Raw genomic sequence first — 26,218 nt, 5'->3', positions numbered from 1 at the left:
TAATTCAATTTTTTTTGGGGGGGGTGAAGAGTCCTTTATTCTGTCCTTACGTATAGATGTCGCGCAAAAACATAGTTAAATTGCATTCGATAGCTGTCAAAATGGATATTTTCGTTAAAATATGGTATCCGGAATTTTTCGTGATTAAAATACTTCCTTTACTTCGTACAAGGAAGTAATTAGTACAAGGATTTTGAAGTTAGAAACGTCTTTATGCAGAATTTTTAGGCAATTTCAGGACCGTTACTCCCAAGGATGTTAGAATAGATCTACTAAGCATGCGTCACAAAAATGAAACCGAGGAAATGTCGACAAAGTGACGTCACTGATTACACTGCTTTTGAGAGCAAATATCGACGTCCGGAGGCTTAAAAAAATTTCTTTAGGCATAATTTGTGTAAAATACCGTAGAAACTTCCACTGGTGTTCTAAGTTCCCAGGCAGCATGCATTCGTAAATTGCACGAGAAAAATACGTGCAATTTACGAATGGCCTTTCGTATAAAAAACGTTCAAGTTGAACGTAAAAATATCATAAAAAGTGTCCAGTGGCAATTACTAAATATTTACGTATATTTTTACGTTATACTATACGTAACTTTTACGTAAAATTTAGGTATATTTACGCGAGAGACTACTGTTCATTCGCTACTTTTACGTATAATATACGTAAATTTCAGGGGTTTACGTATATTTTTAGTAAAAATTTACGTATATTTATCGTATATACGTAAATCTCAATTTTTTGCTTCACGTATGCGTATATATTTAGTAAAAATTTCCCCGATTTTTTACTGTATATAAACGTATATATTAGGTAAAAATTAAGGTAGATATTCCCCGTATTTTACGGTACAAAAACGTATATATTTGATAGTAATTGACCTAAATCTTCCCTATGTTTTCTTTGCATATGCGAATGACTGGTAAAAATTTAATCCGATGTATTCTCCACTTTACTGTGTATAAATGCACATTTTTTGGTAAAAAATTTGCATAAATCTCCAATTACCTTTTCACTGCATTTTTCATAAAATGTACTTATTTTAATCTCATATTTTTTATATAAATCTATGCAAAAACTTTCTGTATGCTATGATTAAAAGGTAAAATAATTTTTATATCAAATGCTTACATATCTGCCTTTTAGTTATGTACAGCAATATGGAATATATATAACTGGAAAATTTAAATGCACTTGTAAATGAAAAAAAAAAAATTCTATTAAAAAATTATGTAACACTTAAAGGCTGAAAATTACTTTTAATATTTCACTTCAAAGTGGCTACAAAATATGCAATAAATTTTGTAAACATCAATTCTGTGTTTTAAATCAATTAATGCTATCGTTCATTTGCATTTTTGTTTACTAAATTCATTTCATAAATTTAAATTTAGTAAATAACACTAAATAACAATTAAATTTAAATTACTAAATAACACTTTAAATAAATTATTTGCTTTTCCGAAGGACATTTTCTTATGCCATGTAAATGAACGATAGCATTAATTGATTTAAAACATAGAACTCAGGTTTACAAAATTTATTGCATATATTGTAGTCACTTTGAAATGAAATATTAAAAGTGATTTTCAGCCTTTTAGTGTTATGTAATTTTTGAATAGAAATTAATTTTTTTGCATTTAAATTTTCCAGTTATAGATATTCCATATTGCTGTACATACCTAAAAGGTGGATATGTAAAAATTTGATATTAAATTAATTTTATCTTTTAATCATAATATGCAGAACATTTTTGCATAGATTTATATAAAAAATGAGATTAAAATAAGCACATTTTACGAAAAATGCAGTAAATAGGTAATTGGAGATTTATGCAAATTTTTTACCAAAAATGTGCACTTTACACAGTAAAGAGGAGAAGACATCGGACTAAATTTTTACCAAAGTCATTCGTATATGCAAAGAAAACACAGGGAAGATTTAGGTCAATTATTATCAAATATATAAGTTTTTATACCGTAAATTACAAGGAATATCTACGTTAATTTCTATCTAAAGTACAATATAGTTAATTAACAAATTCAGTAAACGAATGTAGCACAAAAGAAAACATACGTTTAGATTATTTGAATGAGTGTGCTAAATTTTAAAATTGTTAAATATAGACAAGGAAATTGTATAACTTACCTTTTCCAATAGTTTACCAAGTTGACTTTATTTTCCTTGAAGATGAATGTTTAATGTCACAAATATTTCATTCATATCTTCAGATAATACACAAATATATACATATTTATTTATTAAAATTCAGTTTATCCCAAACATGTTAAAGAAAATATTAATTTGCATGCAAGTTAATTGAGTAGCTTCTGTTTTAATTACACACATAATTATGATATGTAAAAATTTTACATTTATCAGTCAATCTTGCAATGTATTATAATCTATTATTGTTGTCTTTTTCAGTTTAAAATCTTATAAATATATTAGATCAGTACTAAAAGTTCACCTCTACAAAAGAAATGCTTTATTGAGGTATTTTTTAAAAGTTCCCTTTTACAAGGTAACTGTTAATTTCACAAATAAGTTCATAAAATTATGTAAATTCAAAATTACCTAAATACGTTCTTTATTTTATCTTATATACCAGATAAAATTTCAAAAAGTTAATTTGTTTAGGAATATTGAATTTTTTAATATTTATCTCATGTGACTTTTTCTATAACATCATTAAATGTGCATGTTGATGTGGACATACCAATTATTTTTTTCATCAAATAGCTTTATGGTATTAAATGATTTAAAAAGAGGCAACTGGACAAAAGAAAGCAATTAGAAGTTTTCTAATTTTTTATTAATTTGTTGTCAAATGCTGTGCATTTTAGATTATGCTCATATGATGACAATGAGTTATTTAAATTATAAAATTATTATGAACATATCCCACATAAATTAACAAGTATAAAATTTCAAGTTGTTTGAAGTATTATGAACTGTAATACTTGCAAAAGAAATACACATGAAATTAATTTAAGAATTAGGTTTATTTTACAGGTATTCAAAAACTGCAATTACTGTTAAACAATAAAAACTAACATTAAATCTGAAGAGCATATTTTTTTCAATAATAAAATTCAACATAGACTTCATGCAGCTTCGCCATATTTGTTCTATAGTTCGCTGTCTTTAATATCCTGCTCGATTTTTGTAAAAGTGAATTCTTTGTCACCCAATGTTTTGAGAACAGCTCCTAAACAAGAAAAAGAAAAATTTGTAATAATTTCACACTTCAGATGTTTTCAGTTTTTAAATATAGTTGAAGTATTAAAAGATGTATATAAAATGCACTGAGTATTTCATATTTAAAAATTTACATTTCAGTAATTAAAAATTTAATTTCATACTATCACACAGTAAGCTTCAATTATATACCTTACACAATGCCTATAATTTCAAGTGAAAAATACTTAAGATTTGTTTAGAACTGCAAGGTTGAGAAAGTCTTTAATGGCTATGTTTGTATTTAAGTACATGAGAAAAAACTTAATTTTGTATTAATTATATTGCATTAGCCTTTTCAATTTTACTCCTACATATAGTAAAGAATATTCGCTTTCTTACAGATAACGTTTTCTTAAATAAAGAGTAAGCAGAAAACTAATCACAACACTATATACATATAACAGAATATTTCATAAACATATACATGTCATTAACATACGTATATGCATTAACAGGCTATTTTACACATTTCAATAAACCAGAAACCAATACACAATCAAAAGTATTATCAGTAAATTCCTCCAAAATCAGAGCAAAAATCTTTAATTATGATAACAATGGCATCTCAGTTTGCAATATAAAATATTTCAAGTCTACATTCATGTGCATTCTAAGCAAACAGAATGCTGAATAACAATAAAATTATAAATACCATAAAAAACTTAAGAGCCACGTAGAATGATAGTAAGACTAAATAAGTCTTCCTTCAAAAATCAATTTAAATTCAAAAATTTGCCTTCCTGTTTAACATCTCAAAATAGGGTTACTGCTTTCACTAACTAAATTTCCTGTCTTGGCAAAATAAAAATTGTCACTTCTGTTGCAGGAAATATTTGCTGCAAACTTTGTATGCAAATAATCCAGTGAAAAAATTTTAATTGGGGCTTGAATATTTTCTTTATTAAATAAATGAAAAATTGCCACATAATATTAATTTATGATCCACATGAAGCTTTTTACCTCTACCATATCATGCAGCTATTTTAAAATATATACTCTCATATAAAAGCCACAGAATTTTTTTACTAATATTAATATAGTATAAATGATTAATAAATCTTCTAAAAACAGCTCCAAATTTTCTGAATTTGATACCCAAAACATAATTCTACGTAACTGTTAATGTATGCATTTGCTTGCACATACTTAAAATGAATTATACACACAAAAACTTAACATATTAACTTTAATAAATTCTTAATTAGCAGGATGACTCAATTAAGGCAAAATATGAAAGAAATCTACCTGATGGAATAGTTGTAAAAGATATATTTAAAAAAAGCTAATATTGTTTACCTCACAAATGGCAGAAATTGAGTAAACTGTATGCAGCTGGATTATTTATTAGGAATAGAAGTTAGATCAAAGTACCAAAGTCACACTAGGGCTTTAACCATTTGGGTGCAAAGAAGCACCTGAATTTCAAAAAGAATAATTTAAAAAAGCTAATAGAATTATATAACTTTTACAATCTAGTACAAATATTAGACACATAAACAACACTAAATGCCATTATTTACTTGCATATTTTCCTTCTTTGTGTACTTTACTCCTTAATTTTTCAGGATATGATTTAGAAACAGAGTTATGGTAAAAATGTATACTGGTAAAAAAAAATATTGCTGAAACTGATAAGTCCTTTGAATTACATATTACTATAGTGCAAAGAGGGATGGAATATGTGACTAAATATGATAAATCAGATTACAATAACATTAAACAAATAACGTGAAAAACTGAAAAAAAGAAATTTTATTTGAAATTATTTTTTAACTCATGGAAAGACAGACAGTATTTCCAACTTAATTAAATTCAATTATATTTTACCTTCGTCAAACCAACATTGGTAAGAGAGTTGTATTTAAAATCGGTGCTAAGCTAAAACTGCTTTCTTGCCTAATTTTATACTATTGAAAATACCGGTAATTGTCAAAGTTATTCATACTCAATATGTGTAAGATTATTAATGAGTTCCCAAACCTCAGTTAACCATCTAATATACTACATTCAACATTATTATTTTTCTTTTTGAATGTCAGGTTTTCATTATTTCTGCCAATATATCTGTAACAGGACATAAAGATTGAGTTAATGTAGAATAGAAAATTACCTTGCAAGTTAGCACCTTTACCTTAGTGGCAGTACTTCATTCTCTAGAAAAAACATTTTAAATTATTATACTTAAACAAAAAATTCATATTTGTTACAGCAAAACATCATTAATACAATAAACCAGAGTTGAATGCAAATCTAGTTTAACTCCATTCTTGAAAACTAGTTTATTACTTTCAATTTAATTTAAAAATAATAAAAAATAAGGTACGTATTATGATGACTATCTAGATATCTCGCCTAAACTGGCAATCCTTGTAGGTTATACAGGTTAACCCTAACATAGGTTATAGAGGGCACTAAGATAGAGAGTATTAATCCCACACTAAGGACTCTAACATTTGGTAGGAACAGTTTGAAAAGTGAAACAGATATTTATAGTGAACCAATGCAAAACAAAAACAATAGTTCTTTAGGGACAAAACCCCTTTGGACTAATAAATCCGAGTAAATTAACAGCTTTTAGCTATTTTTTCTTCTTGTAAAAAATAGACATACATAATATTTTTAGAAAATAACAGTACTTTAAGCATGCAATTTCCACATATTTAACACAATAATTCATTCTAGCTCTGTTGCAATACTGGCAAAGGTACTCCTCCGTTATTAGGACGGGATTCAGAAATGTACAATGAAACCTCGAGATACGAGGAAAGTATGAGCAAAATACAAGATTAATTCGAGTAATGAGCAATGAGCCAGGCTGTTGGTATGGGTGGCGCCATTTCCCTATCCGGCTCAACTCGGGGAATCCCCTCGTCAGATCACTCAGTGTTATTTTATATACGCGTTTGTGCACTTGCAAGTTAATTGTTTTGACATTTAACGTGAAAATAATTATTTCAAGATGCCTCGCAAGAAGATTGTTGCCTCAGATAGTGCTGCAAAAAAAAATAAGGAGGCCATGGCCGTCGATATCAAGAAAGAAATCGTAGATAAACATAAGCATGGTGACGGAATTGGCAAAGACTTGCAGTCTTTCAACATCGAAAATCTATACTATTCTGAAGAAGCAGGAAGAAATTAAGAAACCTGATGTAGCCAAAGGAATTATCCTTGCTTCCAAGCACCATAAAAGTATTCCTAGATGTTGAGAAGCTGTTGTTGGTGTGGATTAATGAGAATGAGTTAAAATGTTGGTAACAAAGTTAAACCATTGTTATATTATTTACCAGTGTTATTTATTAGGAAAAATTGACTTGATATTAAAATGTTGATATTTTTTGGGGTGTGGAACGGGTTAACTGAATTTCCATTATTTTCAATGGGGAAGCTTGTTTCTAGATACGAGAAATTCGCTATACCAGTTGAATGCTGGAACGAATTAAACTCGTATCTCAGGGTTCCACTGTAGATATGTAAGCATGTGTATATGCATGTATGCGCATATATGTGTAAAGTATACACATACATACATAAAGAATATACACATGCACACACGAGCACCTACATTTAAAAATGCATGCATATAAACACACATTTCTGAATCTGGTCCTGATAACAGAAGAATACCTACATGAATCACAGGATTTACATTATTCAGTTTCATTAGAATTCTTAAATGCAGAGGATTTACATTAATCAGTTTTATTAGAATTTTTAAATGCAGAGGATTTACATTAATCAGTTTTATTAGAATTTTTAAATGCAGAGGATTTACATTAATCAGTTTTATTAGAATTTTTAAATGCAGAGGATTTACATTAATCAGTTTTATTAGAATTTTTAAATGCAGAGGATTTACATTAATCAGTTTTATCAGAATTCTTAAATGAAATCTTCACTATCCGAAAATTCAGTTTCATTTCCAGCTGAAACTGTATCAGGACAATCTCATTTATATTATTTCCCTCTAACAACTGAACATTTTGAAAACCTTTTCTATTCCATGGAAAACTAATGCTACATTAAACATACATTTTCTAAATCTGAAAATTTTAAGTTAGCTTAGAAACTGTAATCATTCTTAAAAAAGTTTGATTTATGCATATGTTAGATCAATAAAATTACTTTCCTGTGAAAAAGTAATATGGCATTGAACAACACGATTTTACACATCAAGATATACTGAGTGAAAATTCCTGAAATGTTTTATTTCTTGGTATCTCTGCAAGAATTGTATAAATAAGACTACCTCCCTTTTATTAAAAAAAAAAAAAAAAAAAAAAAAAAAAGAGTTTAGTAAATATACTATGAAGAAAATTGGTTACATTATTTACAGTTCATAATTAACAGAAAATAAATAATTTCTTATCTTATCAGAATTTATTTTTATCACATTCATAAACAGTACTAATTTAAACAAACATACCATTATGATTTCAATAACTATGAAATAGAAAATCCAAATCTGCATCTTTGATGGTCTAGTAGATTGGACATCTCGTTTACTACAATTCAGCAGGGTGCTGACTCCCCAGACTGTAATATATATATATAATTAATTTACAAGGGAAAAAGCAACAAAAATATAAACAATTTCTTGGTTTTATATAAGCATTTCTGCACATTTACAATTTAAATTTTTTTAACTATCTAGTTATATCAAAATACATGATTTAGTAAAATATAATTCAAATAATTTAAGGTATTTTAGATCAAATACTAATTTTTCAATAAATTTTTTCATGCAAATCTAATAATCAACATAACTATCAAGTTTTGACTTCGAAAATTATGTTTAGAGAAACTTGAAGCTGCAGTAAATAGTAATAAATTTATTCAAAACTGAAAGTAAAGCATTCTTACTTTATTTTCTTTCTTTAACTATGGCAGATCTTTTAAAACAACAAAATCAAACAAACAAAAAAGAAATGCATTCATGAAAGGACTTAGGACTTACTTATTATTCATGAAAGGATATATTTCAGTAATTACTAGTGCATAAAATTTCAGTATATATATATAAAAAAAAAAATGAACACAGATTTGGAACAAAGTACCTGTGTTTCTATGGCATAAAGTTTCCTTTTTTAATAGCACAATATCTTTGAGTTAAAGATTATATATTAAAGCAAATTTATAAAACTAAATTCAAAAATAAGAAATTAAATTATTTTTAGGGAAAGCACTAAGCAAATAAAAAATTTTGAATTTCATAAATAAATGAAAGTTACATGCTTTATTTTTTGGCATAAGGTAGATAACATTTCCATAACAGATTTCTGAACAATTAGTCATGTTAATATTGCCTTTCTTTTTCCATTAAAAGCTATTTCCTGCTTAATTACAGTATGCTTTAAGATAAATATTAAAACGTTTGAGTAAAAATAATATAACTATAAAAAGGTGAGACACATACAAAAAGGAGTGACACAAACAGTAAGAAACAGACTAGTGCAAAATTTAACAGTACCAAATCCTGAAAATGAATCATTAGGCACGTACACAAAAGAAAAATCACATTTCCTACACAGACGCTATTTATAAAATTTTATATAGGTGAAAAAAGTACGAGTATTAAACACTGAAAATATAAAATATTCACTTACTTTCTTCAAATAATTAGTAACTTCGACGGATTCTGTCACAAACGCCAATCCACGAACAAACAGTATTCTTTGCGACTTTACCATTCTTTTCGACCACCATTGCTGAGTGCTGACTTCACAAATATCCCGCCACAACCGGAAGTAGAAAGTGTCTGCTTTGCCATTGGTCAGTGAACAAGAATTGCAACGCTTTTTTTTTCTTTATAATTAAACATATTAAGAAAGCCTCTAAATTAGCATATGAAATAAACTTACTTTTGCATTGTATAAATTTATATTCACAGCATCTCTGTATTAAGGTGATAATTAAATTTTTCTACGAAAAATAGAAATGTCTGTATATGCGCATGCTCAGTGTATAATCGTAAATCCGGTTAATTTTTATAGCGTAAAATTAACTATGCAAATTTTGAGTTCATTTAACTGGACCCTTGTACTTATTCTGTAGATCTCCATATTAAGAATGTCTTTAACTGTTTCAGGAAAAATATAAAATATAATATAATTATTTATTTACATTATTTATTAATTTTTTCATCATATAAAAATTATTAAAATCGCTATATCATTTTTTCCGTACATTAAACAAAATTTAAAAAAATTAGCCTCATATGATTTTTATAACAAAGATTAAAGGAACTGAAATATATGTAAAATATCAGGATTCAGCTTGCAATTTCGTAGAGTTATTATTATTATTATTAAATAAAAATATTAGTATATCTTTGATTAATTAATGATCTTTTGGTCTACATTAAACTATTGTTCAAGAAGTTAAACGTTTTCGAGCATCTTCTGCTGTATTTATTATTCTATTCCTCGACATGAAAGATTTGCTAGTCTTATTCCAATCCAATTGCCCACATTTGCTAAATAAAATAAGGAGAGTATTGTACCAAACTCAGTAAGTACACAAATTTAATATACAGTTAAATTAATTAATTATTCCAGTTAAATGGTAATAGGATTTTCATAAAAGAAATTAAATTGTGTAAATTAATATAAGTGTTGATATGAATAAAAATAACAAATTTGATATAAGAAAATAAATAAGTTATTTTGAAGATGTTTGAATTAAGAAAATATAATTTTTTGCAAAAATGCACGTAAAGATTTAGCTTACAAGTTAAAATTTATAGAAAAATTTTAGCCTCATATATGAATGCCCCTTTTTTCATGTTCGTGGACAAGGAAAACAAAGTGAAATGCCAGAAATACACTAAATATTTTGAATTAATAAACTTCATTTTCAATCTTTTTAGACTTCGTATAATATCCGTAAAAGTGACGAATGAAATATACCATAAAGGCAATAGTTTCTTTCAGAACATTCGGATTCGTATAATATGCGTAAAAGTGACGAATAAAATATACCATCATGGCGGTAGTTTTATCAGTACATTCGGATTCGTATAATTTTCGTAAAAATAACGATCAAGAGTTAACAGTAACTTCAGTCTTTTTCATTCGTATAAATTTCGTAAAAGTAACGTGCAAAAAATACCATACCCTTATTTCACCAAAATTATACGTATATTTTTGGAGACGTGCTGCCTGGGTTTTATCATGTCATATAGTTATACCATTTATACATTTTCGTGTACCTATATTTTATTGAATTTGAAACAATTATTTGGAATATTTGTGATTTTTCTATTCACTAAGGAGAAAATCATTTATGTTAAGCATTAAAATGAGAATGGCAGACTTATACACATTCAAAAATGAAAGTTAACATGTAGATAACACCGATTAAAATATAAACAAAACAAGTAGAAGCTCGCCTATGGCAGCGGGTATGATAAATCGTGACATCCATACCGTGACGTTTCAGGACTCAAATTTCATTGCACGGGGCATACGGAGGAGGCTTACTCCATTTATACTAATTCTCCATTCTCTCTTTATTCCTTCGTTTGTTATTTTTACTTTACATTATTCTGTCATGCATGCAGTTGCCTTAACAAATGTTGCCTACGCATGAAACATACAAAAAAGTCTTTATCTTCCTCGTGCACATACATTTCTCAGAATGTTGTCATTGAGCAAATTATTATATTTTAAGTGTATTTTTTTTTTAAATTTAGCTTACTTAAGAAACTGTAAACACATTTTTTAATCATATGAACAGTTATTTTAATAAATTATTTACTTGATAAAAATTTAAATGCATTAAATTAATAATACATTCAAGGGAAAATTTTAAATGTGGGTTTACTTTTCAAATTGTTGCCACCAAATATTAGAGCCCTGCATTATATTTAAAGAAATTAAATAATGAAGAATCTGCATGAATGTATGTATGTTTCTCGCATTGTGAAAAAATAAGCTAGGCATCAAATTCTGAATGATGTAGCCCTCCACATGAATACGGGCATCTGGAAGCCCAAATTTGGTATTTGTTTTATAGTCTATTTCATATTTTGTAAAACTTTAACGAATTTTTGAATAACAATTCAACGATTTCAAAGCGTTCCATTAACATCGCGTGCATCTTCAAGCACGGATATTTTAGGCGCGAGGTTTCTTTTTTTTTTTTTTTTTTTTTTTTTTTTTTTTTTTTTTTTTGTAATACTGCTGTTGAATTGAATTTTATAGTTTAAGTTCGAAGAACATATTTAATAAATACATTTAACACATAAAAATGTTAAAAAAGCCCCTTTGGGCATAATATAAAATTTGAAAACTTTCATTTTTTTTTTTTTTTTTTTTTTAAACGATAACTACTGTAGGCGGCTGGCCGTGCAAACGGTTAAAAGATAAGATCTACATTGGAATCAAGCAGTTATGTGAACATTCCATGCGTTATTATCTTATCTTCGGAAGAACTGTATATTCAGCAGTAAGAATGCTTTCTTTTAACTTCCGATTTTGTAGGAACGTAATCCCAAAATTTCATAGATGTTCTTTAACTAGCTAACTCTTCGTACTTGTATCTGTACTAATTTTAATCGAAACTTTAATATAATATACTTCTAGTGACACTGACGCTTTAAAAAGAAGATTCAAGATTTACACAGAAACACATGGCAGCGATTAGAACGGGAAGCATATTTCACAAGTGCACATCAGAGTAGCCACTGAGGGAGGAGTTTCGAAAATGGACCAATGAGCTGCTATTGCTCTTGTGACGCTAAATCTTCGTGCATGTGAGTGTATGTTGTTTACGTTTTAATTTGCTTTTGTTTAGCAGTTATAAATGTATGGCGTAATAGTAGAAAATCTCATAGCGCTTTCGTTTTCTGAGTTTGATTAATCGCTGACATTTCACTTTCGCGATTTTTATCACGCATTAATATTAATTAGGATTGATGTTCACGACATATTATGTGGATTAAGAGAATTCAAGTGTATATTTTTTTAAATTGAGCTGAGAATGACAAAGTGTTACAATGAATCTAGTGTTTTCTTACTTCAGTGCGTGCATTTTTTTTTTTTTTTTTTTTTTTTTTATTTTTAAAATGTAAGATTCAGAATACATATGATCTGATTATATCTGTTGTTAACATTAAAAATTATATGTGAATAAATTGAAAATACTCGTTGTGAATACGATAAATTCACTTTGTTTGATGAGTATATCTTGTGTAGACAGTACATTTAAGAGTGAGCATTTATTAAATGCGAAATTTAACGCACTAAATGTATACGAATGCAAATTAGTAAAGTTCGTTTTGAATAAAATTCTGCATTGGTTATTATTATAGAACATCTTTTTCATACAGACTGCAATAAAAAGTGCTGACTTCTATTTACATAATTGGTGTAAATATTTTTTCTCATACACATAGTTTTATGTAAAGATTGCATTTGGGCTCAAATGTTTATCACATATTTCTTCCTTCATCTTATTTACCACTTATTAACTAATATTTCACATCGATATTTTTGCGAAGTGTATATAACATGTATTTGTATATATTTCAACCAGGTAGTGAAATCTTCATAATTTCCTATATTTGATCTAACTTCGCAATGGAAAGTTTCAGAAGTAATCGACGATACTTTAATTATTTTGTACAGAAAATTGCTTGGCAGAATATTTTCAACCATCCTGCTTAAATCTTAAAGCACGAAAGGTCATGTGACATGACAGAAATATTACTGGATGCTCATTGGTCCATCCTAGAAGCCACTCCCTCGGTGGCTGCACAGATGTGCACTTGTGAAATATGCGAACGGGAAGCTTTAAAATAGGCTACAGAATGTACTTCTCTTCAGGCTGAAGTTCATGCGTAATTGTTGAATGTTCGTGCATAATAAAATATACGTTTTGCAAACCATGACTCGAATTAGTAACAGCAAAACTACAGGTATGGAATTAAAAATGCTTGTTGTATTTTCGAATACCTTGAGCACAGCAGTCAAAGAAAATCTGAATGCATCTAAACACTTTTCATTAAAATTCTTAAATGTTAACCCTTAATGCTAATTCTTGTTCTTTCTTCCGTCTTTCCACAGAATAAAAAAGATATCAATTACCATATTCATGACTTAAGAATATTTCTATTATTTGAAAACTGGAGCAAAGAGCACACAGGAAATATTTTAACGTGCGATTCCTTTCTGTGATTCGCTTCCGATTTAGGGCGGGTCTCTGAACCATTTTCCAGTGGCATTTAAATTAACTCGGACGCCACTGTTCCCAATAATGACCATCTTGAAACCATTTTAAATAGGCCATTGTTCAGAAGTTAGTCCAAAAAGTTCTTCATTTTTACGAGCAACTTGTTTTCTAGCATATTTATCAGATTTAAAACACATATTTAAGGCATGAAAACGAATGCCACAAAGAGGTTGATTTCACTATCATTACTTATTAACATAGTCGATGGCGAATTAATATCTTGACGACGGAAAATAATGAAGAAATTAAAATGGCTATTATAAAAAATAGACAATTCTTTGTTACATTCCCAGTTACTGATTGAAACAAGACCAAAAATTGATTCAAATAAGACCAATTCCTATTTAAACTATAATGATATAACTGATATATAATAACTATATTCAATATATATTATACTGATAAAAATTACCAATTACTGTCTGAATATTTAAATTTCATTAAAAAAGATCTCGATTTATTGAAGCACGAGCGAATGCGGAGAGAAAAAATGTTTCTTAATACACGGAAATTGCATTTAGATGACCCATTTAACAATTATACTAATTCTAAAAAGCTGAAAACAATTTTAATCGATATATATAGCTACTGTTAACCATATGCCGATTTTTTCTCCTATAATTTTACTTAAACTGTAGCAGGTAGTTTGATTTGATATGAAATTTTTAAGACAAAAATTCCTTTTCGTATTTGTAGTCTTTTTACTGAAATGTTAAGGTACAATGTTTCTACAAACAATGAGACTTAAAAAGAAGAATGAAACATAACTTTTTTAATAAAAAAAATATTTTTCTTTCCTCTGCTTCAAAATGCAACAGACTTTTTTTATAGTATGCAGAAAATCACACAAATAATACTTTTTTTATCATTTTTATTTAAAAAGGAGGCAAATAATAGCTTATTTTAAAACTTTATATCCGATACATTTTTAGATGTTGAAATTTCAAAAGTATAAACTTTAAATAGTCCAAAAAATGGGGAAATTCAAAATGTTGGTTAAGATTTTCATACAAGTTTCATTGAAAAGATCCCCCCCCCCGCAGTCAATGATACAAATGGTAAAATTTTGATATGCTTTAGTTCCGGTAAACGAAGATGTATGCGAAAAATTGTTTAGGCATTAAAAAAAAAAAAAAAAAAAAAAAAAAAAAAAAAAAAAAAAACTAACTCGAACTTTGAAAAAGCCATTTCGCATCGATAAAGACTTTGTGTATACAAAATTTGAACTCTGTATCTCATCAGGAAGTATAAGTTAATCAAAAATATTCGTGCGGTTTTTCGAGAAGAATTACTTTTGGCGCGTTAGTGTAGTCAAAGTGATTCTGATGACGCCGTTTGTTTACATTCCTTTCAAACCTGATACAGTAGAGAGTTGTTCAGTGCATCGCACGTTTCGCTATCGGTTTTGTAAGTTAGATTAGGTTAGGTTATTTAATTACGGCAAAGCCTCGAGGGCTATCTGCCTAAGGGGAGGGATGCCATAGTGGAGGACTTTCTAAGGGAAACCGGCTCGTACACACGTTACACATGGGGAAAACCACGAAAACACCCCTGCAGCCAGCCCGTTCACGGGACTCCAACCTCGAACCGAACTACTAGTGTTCACCGCTCGGCCGCTGGTGGTCGAAAGAACATGTCGCAGGAAAAGGAGATTTTTCAGGCCTATTTTGCTTTACGAGCACAAATTAGGAAACAAAGCTACGGAGGCCGTTAGAAAAATATGCACCGCGTTTGGATATACGTCAGTGAGTGAACAGACTGCTCAAAAGTGGTTCAGCCCATTTCCTGCCAAAGACGAGAGACTTAAAAACAAGCCTTGTATTTCTCACCCATCTACACTCGACAAAGTCCAGCTGGAGGAGCAAATGAAACCTGCCAGAATCTTGAACGGAGGTTTAAAGTATTTGACGAAACCATTCGATCACATTTTCATAACCTTGGGATGACATAAAAACTAAGCAAATGGGTTTTTCATGTCTTGTTCCGAGGAAAACAACCTCCAGCGGTTGAGCATCTGCTTGTCATTGCTGTCGCGCTATAATAAAGCTTCGTTCCTGGACCAAACCCTAACATATGATGAAAAATGGATAATTGTATGATAACAAGAAGACGAAACATCGTCGGCCGTCTTCTGGTTCGATCTTACGCGCTGCTAAACCGGACATTCACCAGAAGAAGGTAATGCTGAGTGTTTGGTGGACCAGGGCTGGGATAGTTCACTCTGAATATCTAGAAAGCGTAAAAACCATAACAGCCGAGGTATACTCGTTACAGTTGCAAAACGTTTCAGCTACACTGCACCAGAAGCAGCCAGCACTTGTCAACGGAAGAGGGGTGGGTACTTCTCTTGCACGATAATGCCAGACCTCATACAGCAAAAGCGATCAAAGAGTTGATCCAAACACTGGAAAGTTCTGCCTCAGCCAACCCTATCCCCGGACATCGCTCCATTACCTGTTTTTAGGCATGGATAACCAACCATCTGTGGGACAGCAGTTCCGAAAACGCGACGATGTCACAAAGGCTGAAAATCATGATTTTTAGACTCCAGAAAAATGGGGTTTTTCAAAATGACCGTTTATAAGCTTGTATCACGTTAGACACATGTAACTGAAGCCAAAATGATTATCTCGAAGAACAAAATAATGTGTTTTAAGATTTTTGTGAGCCATTTATGATGAGCACGAAAAGCGCATCGACTTTCTTGGTTACCTGGTAGATTAAAAATTGAAGACAAAATTCCACTCAGGTTAAATACAGACTCTGCTATTTAAGAGAAATGTGTTGCCACTGCATAAATTAAAATAATTTAACGTATGTCATCGTTCAGAAAAGCGTAAAATATTTAATTTTTCACGCATTAACAGGTACACAATAACGTGCGTGTTATTATATCACACGCGTTTTCTTTTTGCAAAGTGAATTTGTAATAGTGTCACAAAGCAGTACTTTCGCTGCAAAATCAATTATGCCACCAAAACGAAAATCGATTGCTCAATCTACATCTCAAGAATGAAAGAAAATGGCATCACGAGCTTCAGAAACAAACAAGCAACATGATGCAAAAATGGGTGCAACAAATAATCGTGAGCGAACATGCCAACATTCAAAGGGAAAATTTATCATCGTGCAGGATGAGTGCTACAACTGCCGAATGCTGATCACAAATTTCTTCAAATGTATTTCATCGGAAACCCTGATGAGCTAATCGCTCAAAGTTGTCGAACGGGAAATTGTTGCTGGATTACAAACTTTATTTGATCAACATAACGAATTAATTTAATTGTTCAGAACGGCCCTTGAACAAATGCCAGCTGATAACTACAAAGTTGTAGTTAGAGCAGACAAAACACCTGTCGACCAACACGAAAGATATTAAGATATTACAATGCACCAACAATCGATGAAGTGGCGATTGCTATAAATGGCGAAGAAATTAACTTGCTGATATAATTCTTCACCGCAGAAATGGTGATGTTCAAGTCTCAGAAACTCATCACTCACAAAAGGGATTACAATATCCGATTTTATTTTGGCAGGCGGAAGATGGATATCTATTCAGCATCAATTTGAGAAATGATGTATCAATGACAACAGATGAGGAAACGAACAAGAAAGTCAGTGACATGAATTACTATTCATATCGACTGATAATTCGTGAAAACGCTGAAAATTAATCCATCAATACACCGATATGCATTCGAAAGTCGAAACCGAACAACTCCTATGCATTCTATTAAATCAAACCAAGTAAAAATGCTCATACTTCCGGCCCCATATTTACAGGAACTCCACGGCACATGCTCAAGATGCAATGACATATGTTTGTGCGTATGGGCCGCCCCCAGATTTGTTCATTATATTTATGTACATTTTTGTGTGGATGAAATAAAAGAACTTTTTACTGGGCAATCATCATCGGATCGTCATATTTCCGCACATGCGTTCAAATAAAAATTGAAATCTTTGATGGATTTCATTGTTAAGCATCATGTTTAAGAACAGACACGTTGTTGGATGTTTTCCATTGAATGGCAAAAGAGGATTGCCCCATGCACACATTTTGATTTGGTGCATCGAAAAAGTCACACTAGATCAAACTATCAAATTATCTCAGCGGAAATCCAGATGTCAATATTGATCCGGGCTTGTTTAAAGTGTCACCAAAAAAACATGATTATGCTCATGTGGCTTACTCAACAACAATTTACTATGCAAGTCTGGTGGAAAATGCACGAAACAATAACCAAATGACTTACTTGCCGATACTGCCACTGTTAATGATGAATATCCACTCTATAGTCGACGACCAACTGAAGATGGCGGCAAATCCAATACATTAAAAGTACGAATCAATGATGTTGACGTCCATAATTGTTGTATTGGACCGTATTCCCCATTACTCTCGAACACGTATCAATGTTGAGTATTGCAATTCCGCGAAACCGATTAAGTACATTTGCAAATAAGTCAAATGAAACGATATGGCAGTTTAATCTATTAATGAAATCGACCAATATCAATTATGACGCTACATTAATAGTAATGAAGAAGTATGACGCAATGAAACAATTGTTAATTTGGCAGTGCACCTTAAAAATGGATAGAAACAGAAGAATGCACGTGCAAGAGTACTGACACCACCGCCAAGAACGTTAATTACATTTTTCTCATTAAGTGTGGATGAGATGATTGGAAAGACGCTACCTTACTCTGAAGTGACAAAATACTACACATGGAATGCTCCAACGAAAAAATTTCAATGTCGCAAACGAGGTAAAGCAGTTACAGTACATCCTAATTCATATTCGACTGATGCGTTAGGCCGTCTGTACACTGTTCATCCAGACAATTTAGAATGCATTTACTTGCTATTACTGTTAATCAACATACGTTGACCAACACTCTTCCAAAAACTGACAATACTAAACGGTCAAGTATGTACCACGTATCGTGAAGCTTGCCAAGAATTAAATCTTCTTGAAAACGTTGCATATTGGAATACTTTACTCGTTGATGCATCGAATACTGCTCAACCACAGCAAATAAGCACGTTATTTGCAATTATACTGACAACGTTCTTCCCTTCTACGTAGCGTATTCGGAAACTAAGCACCGTTTCATTCTAGCGCCGTCGCAGCGCTGTGGTAGGCGTCCCGCGCATGAGCATTAGTCTTTCTTGTTCACTGATTTTCAATTGTCGCCATTTTGGTTGCTCTATGTTGTGTTTTCAGTTTGCTGTGCACATTCAAAATGTTTAAGACAATTAGTTCTCCCGCTGACTGTGAGATTCGTGCCGTGATTAAATTTTTGAACGCGAGGAATGTTAAACCGGCCGAAATTTATCGTCAAGTGACAGAAGTTTACGGTGAATACGCGATAAGTGATGGAATGGTGAGAAAGTGGGTAAGAATGTTTAATGCAGGTCGAACAAATGTCCACGCCCTTCTGTTGTCACCGATGATTTGGTAAGGAAAGTTGATGAAGCAATTCATGAGAACAGACGCTTCATAATGACAACTCTTTCAGAGGCATTTCCACAAATTTCACGTACTGTTTTGTTCGAAATTGTGTCTGACAGCTTGAATTATCGCAAACTGTGTTCCCGATGGGTTTCAAAAATGCTCACTGATGTTCACAAAACAAAGCGACTTGGTATTGCCCTGACATTTCTCACGCGGTACAGTGATGAGGGAGAAAACTTTTTAAACCAAACTGTGACAGGTGATGAAACTTGGGTGTGTCATTTCACACCAGAATCGAAACAACAACCGATGGAGTGGAGACACACTCATTCTCCGAAAAAACAAAAGTTCAAAGTGACAATGTCATCACAAAAAAATCATGTGCACTGTCTTCTGGGATAGGAAAGACGTTTTGCTTACTGAATTTCTTCCCAGAGGTGAAACCATTAATGCGGCACGATATTGTGAGACTTTAACAAAACTAAGGCGTGCCATTCAAAACAAACGAAGAGGAATGCTCAGTAAAGGAACTGTGTTGCTCCATGACAATGCTCGGCCCCATACTGCTGGTGTCACTCAATCGTTAATTCGACAGTTTCATTGGGAGCAGTTCGATCCCCCGCCGTACAGCCCGGACTTGGCGCCGTCCGACTATCACTTGTTCCTGCACATGAAGCGCGAGCTTGGTGGCAAGCGCTTTGGAACTGACGATGACACGAAAAATGCTGTGGAGTCTTGGTTATCGAAACTGGCGGGAAGTTTCTTTGACGATGGTATACAAAAACTGGTCACCCGCTATGACAAGTGTTTGATCATTGGCGGAAACTATGTTGAAAAATAGTTTAAGACATGTATTTTCATGTAAAAATAAAATTGGATTCGAAAAAACTGTTTTACTATTTTTTTTTTCTTTCCAAAACGATACTTAGTTTCCGAATACGCCTCGTAATACAAATGATCGTTGGGAAGAATAAAAAATAAATAAATAAATAAATAAAAAAGCACCACCATGAGTGAAGATATTCTTCCTCGTTTGTGTGCAATGAATCGAAATCCGGACTTTCAATTCACACCAAATGCGTTCTACGAGGCATTTGGCTAACAAAGCACTGACACAGTTAGCAATGGCTACATCGAATCGATTTCCAAACGAGCTCTGCTACTGTGATTTGCAACGAGAAACAGCACTCTGATATTGTTGAATTGGGTACATTTGTCAAATGAATCTTCCGTAACTGGTTACAGAACAACGCATAGCGTATGCGTATGACAGAAATATGCACGCAAGCCAAAGCGGTTTTTTCACGTGAACACTAAAGGACGATACCATACAGTGTACCAATATAGCTTTACTGATTATAGTAAAGTATTCCCGAATCACTTTCTAAGTGAGGTAAACTTTCGCAGAGAACATTTCGTGGAAAACTCGCTAGTATTTAACGTTTACACAAGAGGGAAAAATGACAAAAAATGAACTAGGCAACCCTTCATATAAAAAGAATGAAACTCAAGACGAAGTAGCAGGGCTCCATGCCTTTAGTGTTCCATGCCAAGCCTCTATACCTTAATCAAGCGAAAGTTGGTTTGGATTATGGACTCTTTTGCGGTAAGTTTCATTATTTTGTCAACAAGTCACCTTCCTGGAAAATAAGTCTTTAACATGAATTGCACAACTACTAAAATAAGCGCTGGAGCTCTTTACGAGAAGACGACGCAGTAGGACCCTAGGACAGCTTTGATTTTTCGCATCGGTCGGATTTCAGAATCTGTTCTTCGAAACGCTTGACTTCACGAAAAATACTCCTTTCCCTTAAGTAGTAAACTACCAGAAAAGATCAATTGCCTACTTCATCGAAGTGACCGCTTTTCCAGTAAATCTTTTCTTATATATTGTCGTTTTCCATTTTCTTTCCTTGGGTGGATTGTAGTAACCAATATCAATACCAATAGGACTATGAAGCAGAATAACAGCTAGAACTGGAGCGGTGGCGCTGGAAAAAAAAAAAAAAAAAAGGCAAGGAATGGTCCACTCAAGTAAGGCAAGTACTCAGGTAACGACAAAGGAATGGTTAGCAATTCATTCAACGAGTCCGGGATGGATTGCAACGATAGATGTCGACAGCAGTAGAGACAGCAGCAGCAGTCAACAACAGCAAGATGCAGAAAGAGTAAGAAAAAAATGGCTAACGGTAAACAAGACAAAGAAATGTCGACTCCTGTATAGCCAGTATGTCTACCACAAGAACAACTCCCGAAAAAGCGTCTTCAGTAGTCTGTTGCCATAGAAACGAATCCTAATCCATTTTTCGTAAAAGTGTCTTGAAAACTTGCATTTAAGTTTGCCATTTTGATGCACTTAATGACGTTTGGCAACATACGTTTTTTGAGCTTTGCCCTAAATAAAATACACATTATAACATTGTTTCGTCTTTTCCGCGGCCAACTCTCGACAAAAGTAACAGCACAATAAACAGTCATCTGATTCACTCCTACTTGAAATGTATAAGGCACTCACTCCTACTTGAAATATATAAGGCTTGTTACTATAGTAACAATCACCATTCAAACATACTGTCCTGAGTAGGTCTTACGATAGACTGGAAGTCTATTATAACTACTACTCGTAAGTATTTAAAAATGTAATTTTAAGTGCTTGCCTTACTTTACAATACGGCAAGTACTCAGACAACGACAAAAGAACGATTGACAACTGATTAAACAAGTACGGAAAAACATAATTTTAATGTTACAGAGGGGAAACATTAAACCTGATTGGTACTGGACATTAGGATTGACTGTGTTTTCAGCGTTGCAAAAGAGTAAGGGAACACAAATGCCCCAACATATTGAACTACATGTCACCATTAATAAAGCACAAAACCCCACTTTTATTTTTCGGACACCATGGATTTATTTTGATCAATAATGAAATTCGCAAATGCGGTCATAAGCAAGATGCAAAAAAATATGAAAACAAGCACATCGGTTTACGGCCGCGAGGCACACCCATACTGAATGAGCCAGCGGAGGAGAGAGCGAATAGTTTTGTCCCACCTACCCTTGATTATAGTTTGTGCCTCCTGGGATCGGGAAATCAGGATCGAAAGCCATCATCTTGCTGAACATGAAAAGAGAAACAAAAATTAAAAAATAACAAACACTTAAAACGAAACAAAGACAAACAAACAAAAAATAAATAAAAATGAAAAAGAAAATAAATGATTTTTCATTTTTATTTATTTTCATTTTTATTTATTTAATGAAAATTATAAAATAATACTACAACAACAACAACAAGAAAAAAAAAAAAAAAAAAAAAAGATCTATTTCACATATTTATTTCAGTGAACTTTCACCGATGAAACGTTTGTAAGTCAAAAGAATAATAAAGATCTTCCAAAACAATAATTTTTACACACTTACGCGAATAAAATTAGTGATAACATTATTTGGTATTTGTGGAAAGTAAACTCACTCAGCTTTGAATGGCATTGAAGAAAATAAGTTGATAAATCTAGACTCTAGCAATATATACAAGTTTTCATATATAAACGCAATGTTTAAGGGAAAAGAAAAAAGCTTAATAACAGAATGCGCCCCTATAAAGAGCGAAGTTTGTACAAAACCGAATGTTAGGGGAAAAGATATCTTATACTAGCTTTCAATAAACTATCTTTATAAGTCTATACGCTTGGGCATATTCATACAGCTGCTTGATTCCATCGCAGAACATACGTTCTGAAATACTCTGATTAAGATTTCCTTCTTCAGAGTTATATTAAAATAATTACCTCACTTCAGTCAAGAGAAAACTGTTTGAAAGTGCAAATCTAATGAAACCAGGGGGACTGTTAAGAATTGTGATACTTTTATTACCTGATACTGATACTACTTATTAGGTTATTTCGAAGCAGGAACTATGAAAAATGAGCATTGCCTGCGCCGGGAGTGGAACCCTGAACCTCTCGAATACGCGCCGAGTGTGCTGACCACTACACCACGACGGCACGCTAAGAAGGCGGGAGAAATACCTTATATAGTCCCCCTTTTAAAGGGCGACTGGGGATTAGGGGAACCAGTCGCCAAATCCTGGTGATGGAGAATCATCATCCACCACCTTTTTTATTCGAGCGCCACTGTAGAGCCATTAGGTTATTTCGAAGCAAGAGGGATGAAAAATGAGTCTTCGCCAAGACTCGAACGACGGACCTCTCGAATCGCGCCGAACGTTCTGACCACTACACCGCGAAGGCATGCTAAGAAGGCGGGAGAAATACCTTATAACTTTACTAGTGATACTGCCTGAGAAGAATAGAAAGGTGTGGCAGGGCAGTGGTTGTGTAGTAGAAAATTAGAATAAATTTTTCATTTTTTCAGGACAATTTTATGAGCAGTCTCTCATCAATCATTATTCAAAGAGACGGTGACGATTATTCAGCAACAACTATCAAATTTTTCCTTTAGTCTCGTTCATTCAGGAGCGAAAGGGATTCTTCACCACCACTATTCCTGGATTCACCTCGAAATGTTATGCTAAAGAAAATACTGGAACATGTTATGCTTGAATCCCTTATGCTTTGAACAACACTGCAAATGTCTTTCTTGCTGCTTTTTCCGTTTTACAAGAAAACTGTATCGCACTGCTTTGTTCCGGTTTCGAATTCACAACAGCAGATGCTCAAGTGATCAAAGAAAACGATTAATTGCATAGAAAATTCTGTTCGTAAGCATACGATATTTCTAGTGAAGGAAGATCAGATGCTATAATAAAAAATGCTGTCAATTACCGTTTAACAGGTTTGCCAGAATTTGTTAAAAAATAATAATAAGTCCTAACACTTTTTTGATGCACTGTGTGCCCCTTGTAGACGCCCTTCATCTACATTTCACATTTCTTAAAACTACTAACTGAATATGTCTTTTAAAATCTCGAATAACAAAACAATCTTTCCATTCAACAAACTTTTCACATCTTAATATACGCTTATACACGTAAAGGAATCCCATACAGTTTTTATTATAATTTGCTTTCTAAATAAGCTTTTCTCTCACTAAGCCATTTTCTTCTTGAAGAGGGGGGAATACGTAAAATATAAATCTATCTATCTTTCAAATAATAAATTAATAATAGCCCTTTAATTCCGTTTTCATTCTAAAAATAACAAAGCAATGATTTTTCTTACTAAACTCCCTGCAGTTCTGATGCGCACTTATCGATGAAATCTGTACATTAATCTGTCACGTGATCTGAAATGGAATTCAGTATAAAAAGTTATTGCGTCTCAACTTCCCCTCTCTTCGCTCTTCTGCTTCTTTTCGCTGCATCGCCTTGCCGTTAGCGACGCAGAGTTTATTTTTCCAGTTCCGTCAATTGTTTAAGGAATGTAAGCTGTATAAAAAAGTGGAATGCATAGCGCACCCATAGTGATTATGTGCATTATCATGTTTCCAAAATCAGAGGCCACGTCTGCCTTCGAGTGTCATCTTTCTAACTACGCATTAAAGCCTCTCCAAGCTATTAACAATGCGGGGAACCATCGCCAATTCGTTACCAAATCATCTTATTACACACTCACAAATATATATACATATGACAACCTAGATATATTTATTACAAAAATAGGAATCATTGAATAAATTCAAAAGGGAGGGCTATTTAAGAAAAACATTCTCTAAAAAGAGGCGGCGATCCAGGAAAGATGGGGCAATTAAAAACTTTATTTCGTATTCCAATCTTGTCGGCAGAACAGACTGGCTTTTTGAGTGAAAATACAGTTCCTTTTATTGAACGTTTAAATGCAATGCCTGTATTTTCGACTTCTAAACCAATAAAATTATCAAAACTATCAGATGCACAAACTGCTGATTGATAAACGTATGCAAATGTTTAGAGAAACGAGCCATTTTGAGGGAAAAAAAACTGATACAGCGCTTGGAGTGATTACCGGTCAGAAATCGTTGAGTGATGCAAATTGAAACGTGTCCACTCTCATCGCGACAATGGCGGATGAGGTCATTGCGACCATTGGGCCCATCGAATAGGATTACTTCGCACCCCTCCCCCCGATGAATATTGATCCGATGCCTCCAACTATGGGAAGAGAGTGAGAGAAGACGGCGATTGACGAAGATGGCTAAATAGCTTCGATTTCTTGCGGAATTCGAGCTTTTGGGACGAATTCCTATCTACACTCCACATTTAATCTATCCTCAGTATATACTACGTATACATTTCTGTCGCTTATATATATATATAGTCGATCAACTTAAGGCATCGTTAGTCATCTAAAAGTGTTCTTTCAGCGGAGAAAGCTTACTAAATAGAGAATTCAAGAAATTCGGTTCAGTGTCCACGTATATGCATTTCTCACTATTTTTATAACTAACTTCTACATTTTATTTTATGCCGCTAAATGTTCACGATCGAAAATTACGGATAATGGTATGCGATTTTATTTAGTATTTACGATTAAGATAGTAGAGTCAATTTCCGATTAATCGGATTGATAACGGGACTGATATTCTCAATTAATTTAAAATCATAGTTGATTCCAAAATAAGTAAATAAATTAAAATAATGTTGTGTTCAGCACATTATCTTCCGCCATTCCATGTTTTAAATAGCAATGAGCTTTAAGTAAAGTATCGCTTCCGGTTGATCGTTTGTAAGCTAAATCTAATTGGGTGTTCCAATAAACAGAAAAAGTCTGTAATACAAAATTATGGATTACATTTTTTACGTTTAACTAGCCACGGGTAAAAATATTTTTTTCGAAATTTATAGCAACATAACCAAATGGATTCCCCATTATTTCTTTTTATTAAAATAATAAATTTCATTATTTACTCCATAATAAAACATACTTCCTTTACAATAAAACCTCTACAGATAAGCATTTTTGAAACATGAAATCACGTTTAAAACACAAGGTTTTTGGAAGGTGATTCATTGTCTTAGGTCTGAACATAGCGGACCCCATCACCTACCGACGCAATTTGACAAATTACGGTGATTCTATATTTTAATACGAAAATTTGCTAAGAGTACCAAGCAAAGTACCACTTCCAGTGGTTCATCATATGCAGCCAAAATCTAATATGTTGTTTCTTAATCTTATAGTTTTAAATATCAAATCTGAGAAATTAAGTATCACTTTCGGTTTATCCATTTTAGGCAAAAATATATTCTTCCCATTGATACTAAAACTTAAAAGTTTAGGATAATATTTTAATATAGTTTATTTTCTTCCCTTTTTCTGCATGTCTTCGTGGTGTAA

The 26,218-nt window shown here is 32.2% G+C and overlaps 1 protein-coding gene and 1 long non-coding RNA gene across 12 annotated transcripts in view; both read right to left on the bottom strand.

Moving 5' to 3' along the window:
• LOC118191118 (serine/threonine-protein kinase tousled-like 2) overlaps positions 1-26,218 on the bottom strand; it is a 558,371-nt gene that overhangs the window by 147,561 nt on the left and 384,592 nt on the right. For all 11 annotated transcript variants that reach the window (XM_085819358.1, XM_085819342.1, XM_085819346.1 and 8 more), the window contains one exon: positions 22,000-22,059. In XM_085819358.1, the coding sequence (XP_085675484.1) occupies positions 22,000-22,059 (60 nt within the window). The remainder of the gene's footprint in view (positions 1-21,999; positions 22,060-26,218) is intronic.
• Positions 2,990-9,135, bottom strand: LOC146999203 (uncharacterized). The gene is made up of 4 exons (XR_015041806.1): positions 8,850-9,135; positions 7,670-7,779; positions 5,357-5,399; positions 2,990-3,214 (listed from the first exon to the last, which is right to left on the bottom strand). It is a non-coding gene; the product is annotated as an uncharacterized LOC146999203 (long non-coding RNA).

The sequence above is a fragment of the Stegodyphus dumicola genome, chromosome 1 (genome assembly GCF_044657685.1).
Source record: "Stegodyphus dumicola isolate Sdum_Otavi_A_Nest chromosome 1, ASM4465768v1".
In the NCBI taxonomy this organism is placed as follows: Eukaryota; Metazoa; Arthropoda; class Arachnida; order Araneae; family Eresidae; genus Stegodyphus; species Stegodyphus dumicola.
Note: the sequence above shows the minus strand (reverse complement) of the source record. Positions and strands in the feature narration are given on the sequence as shown.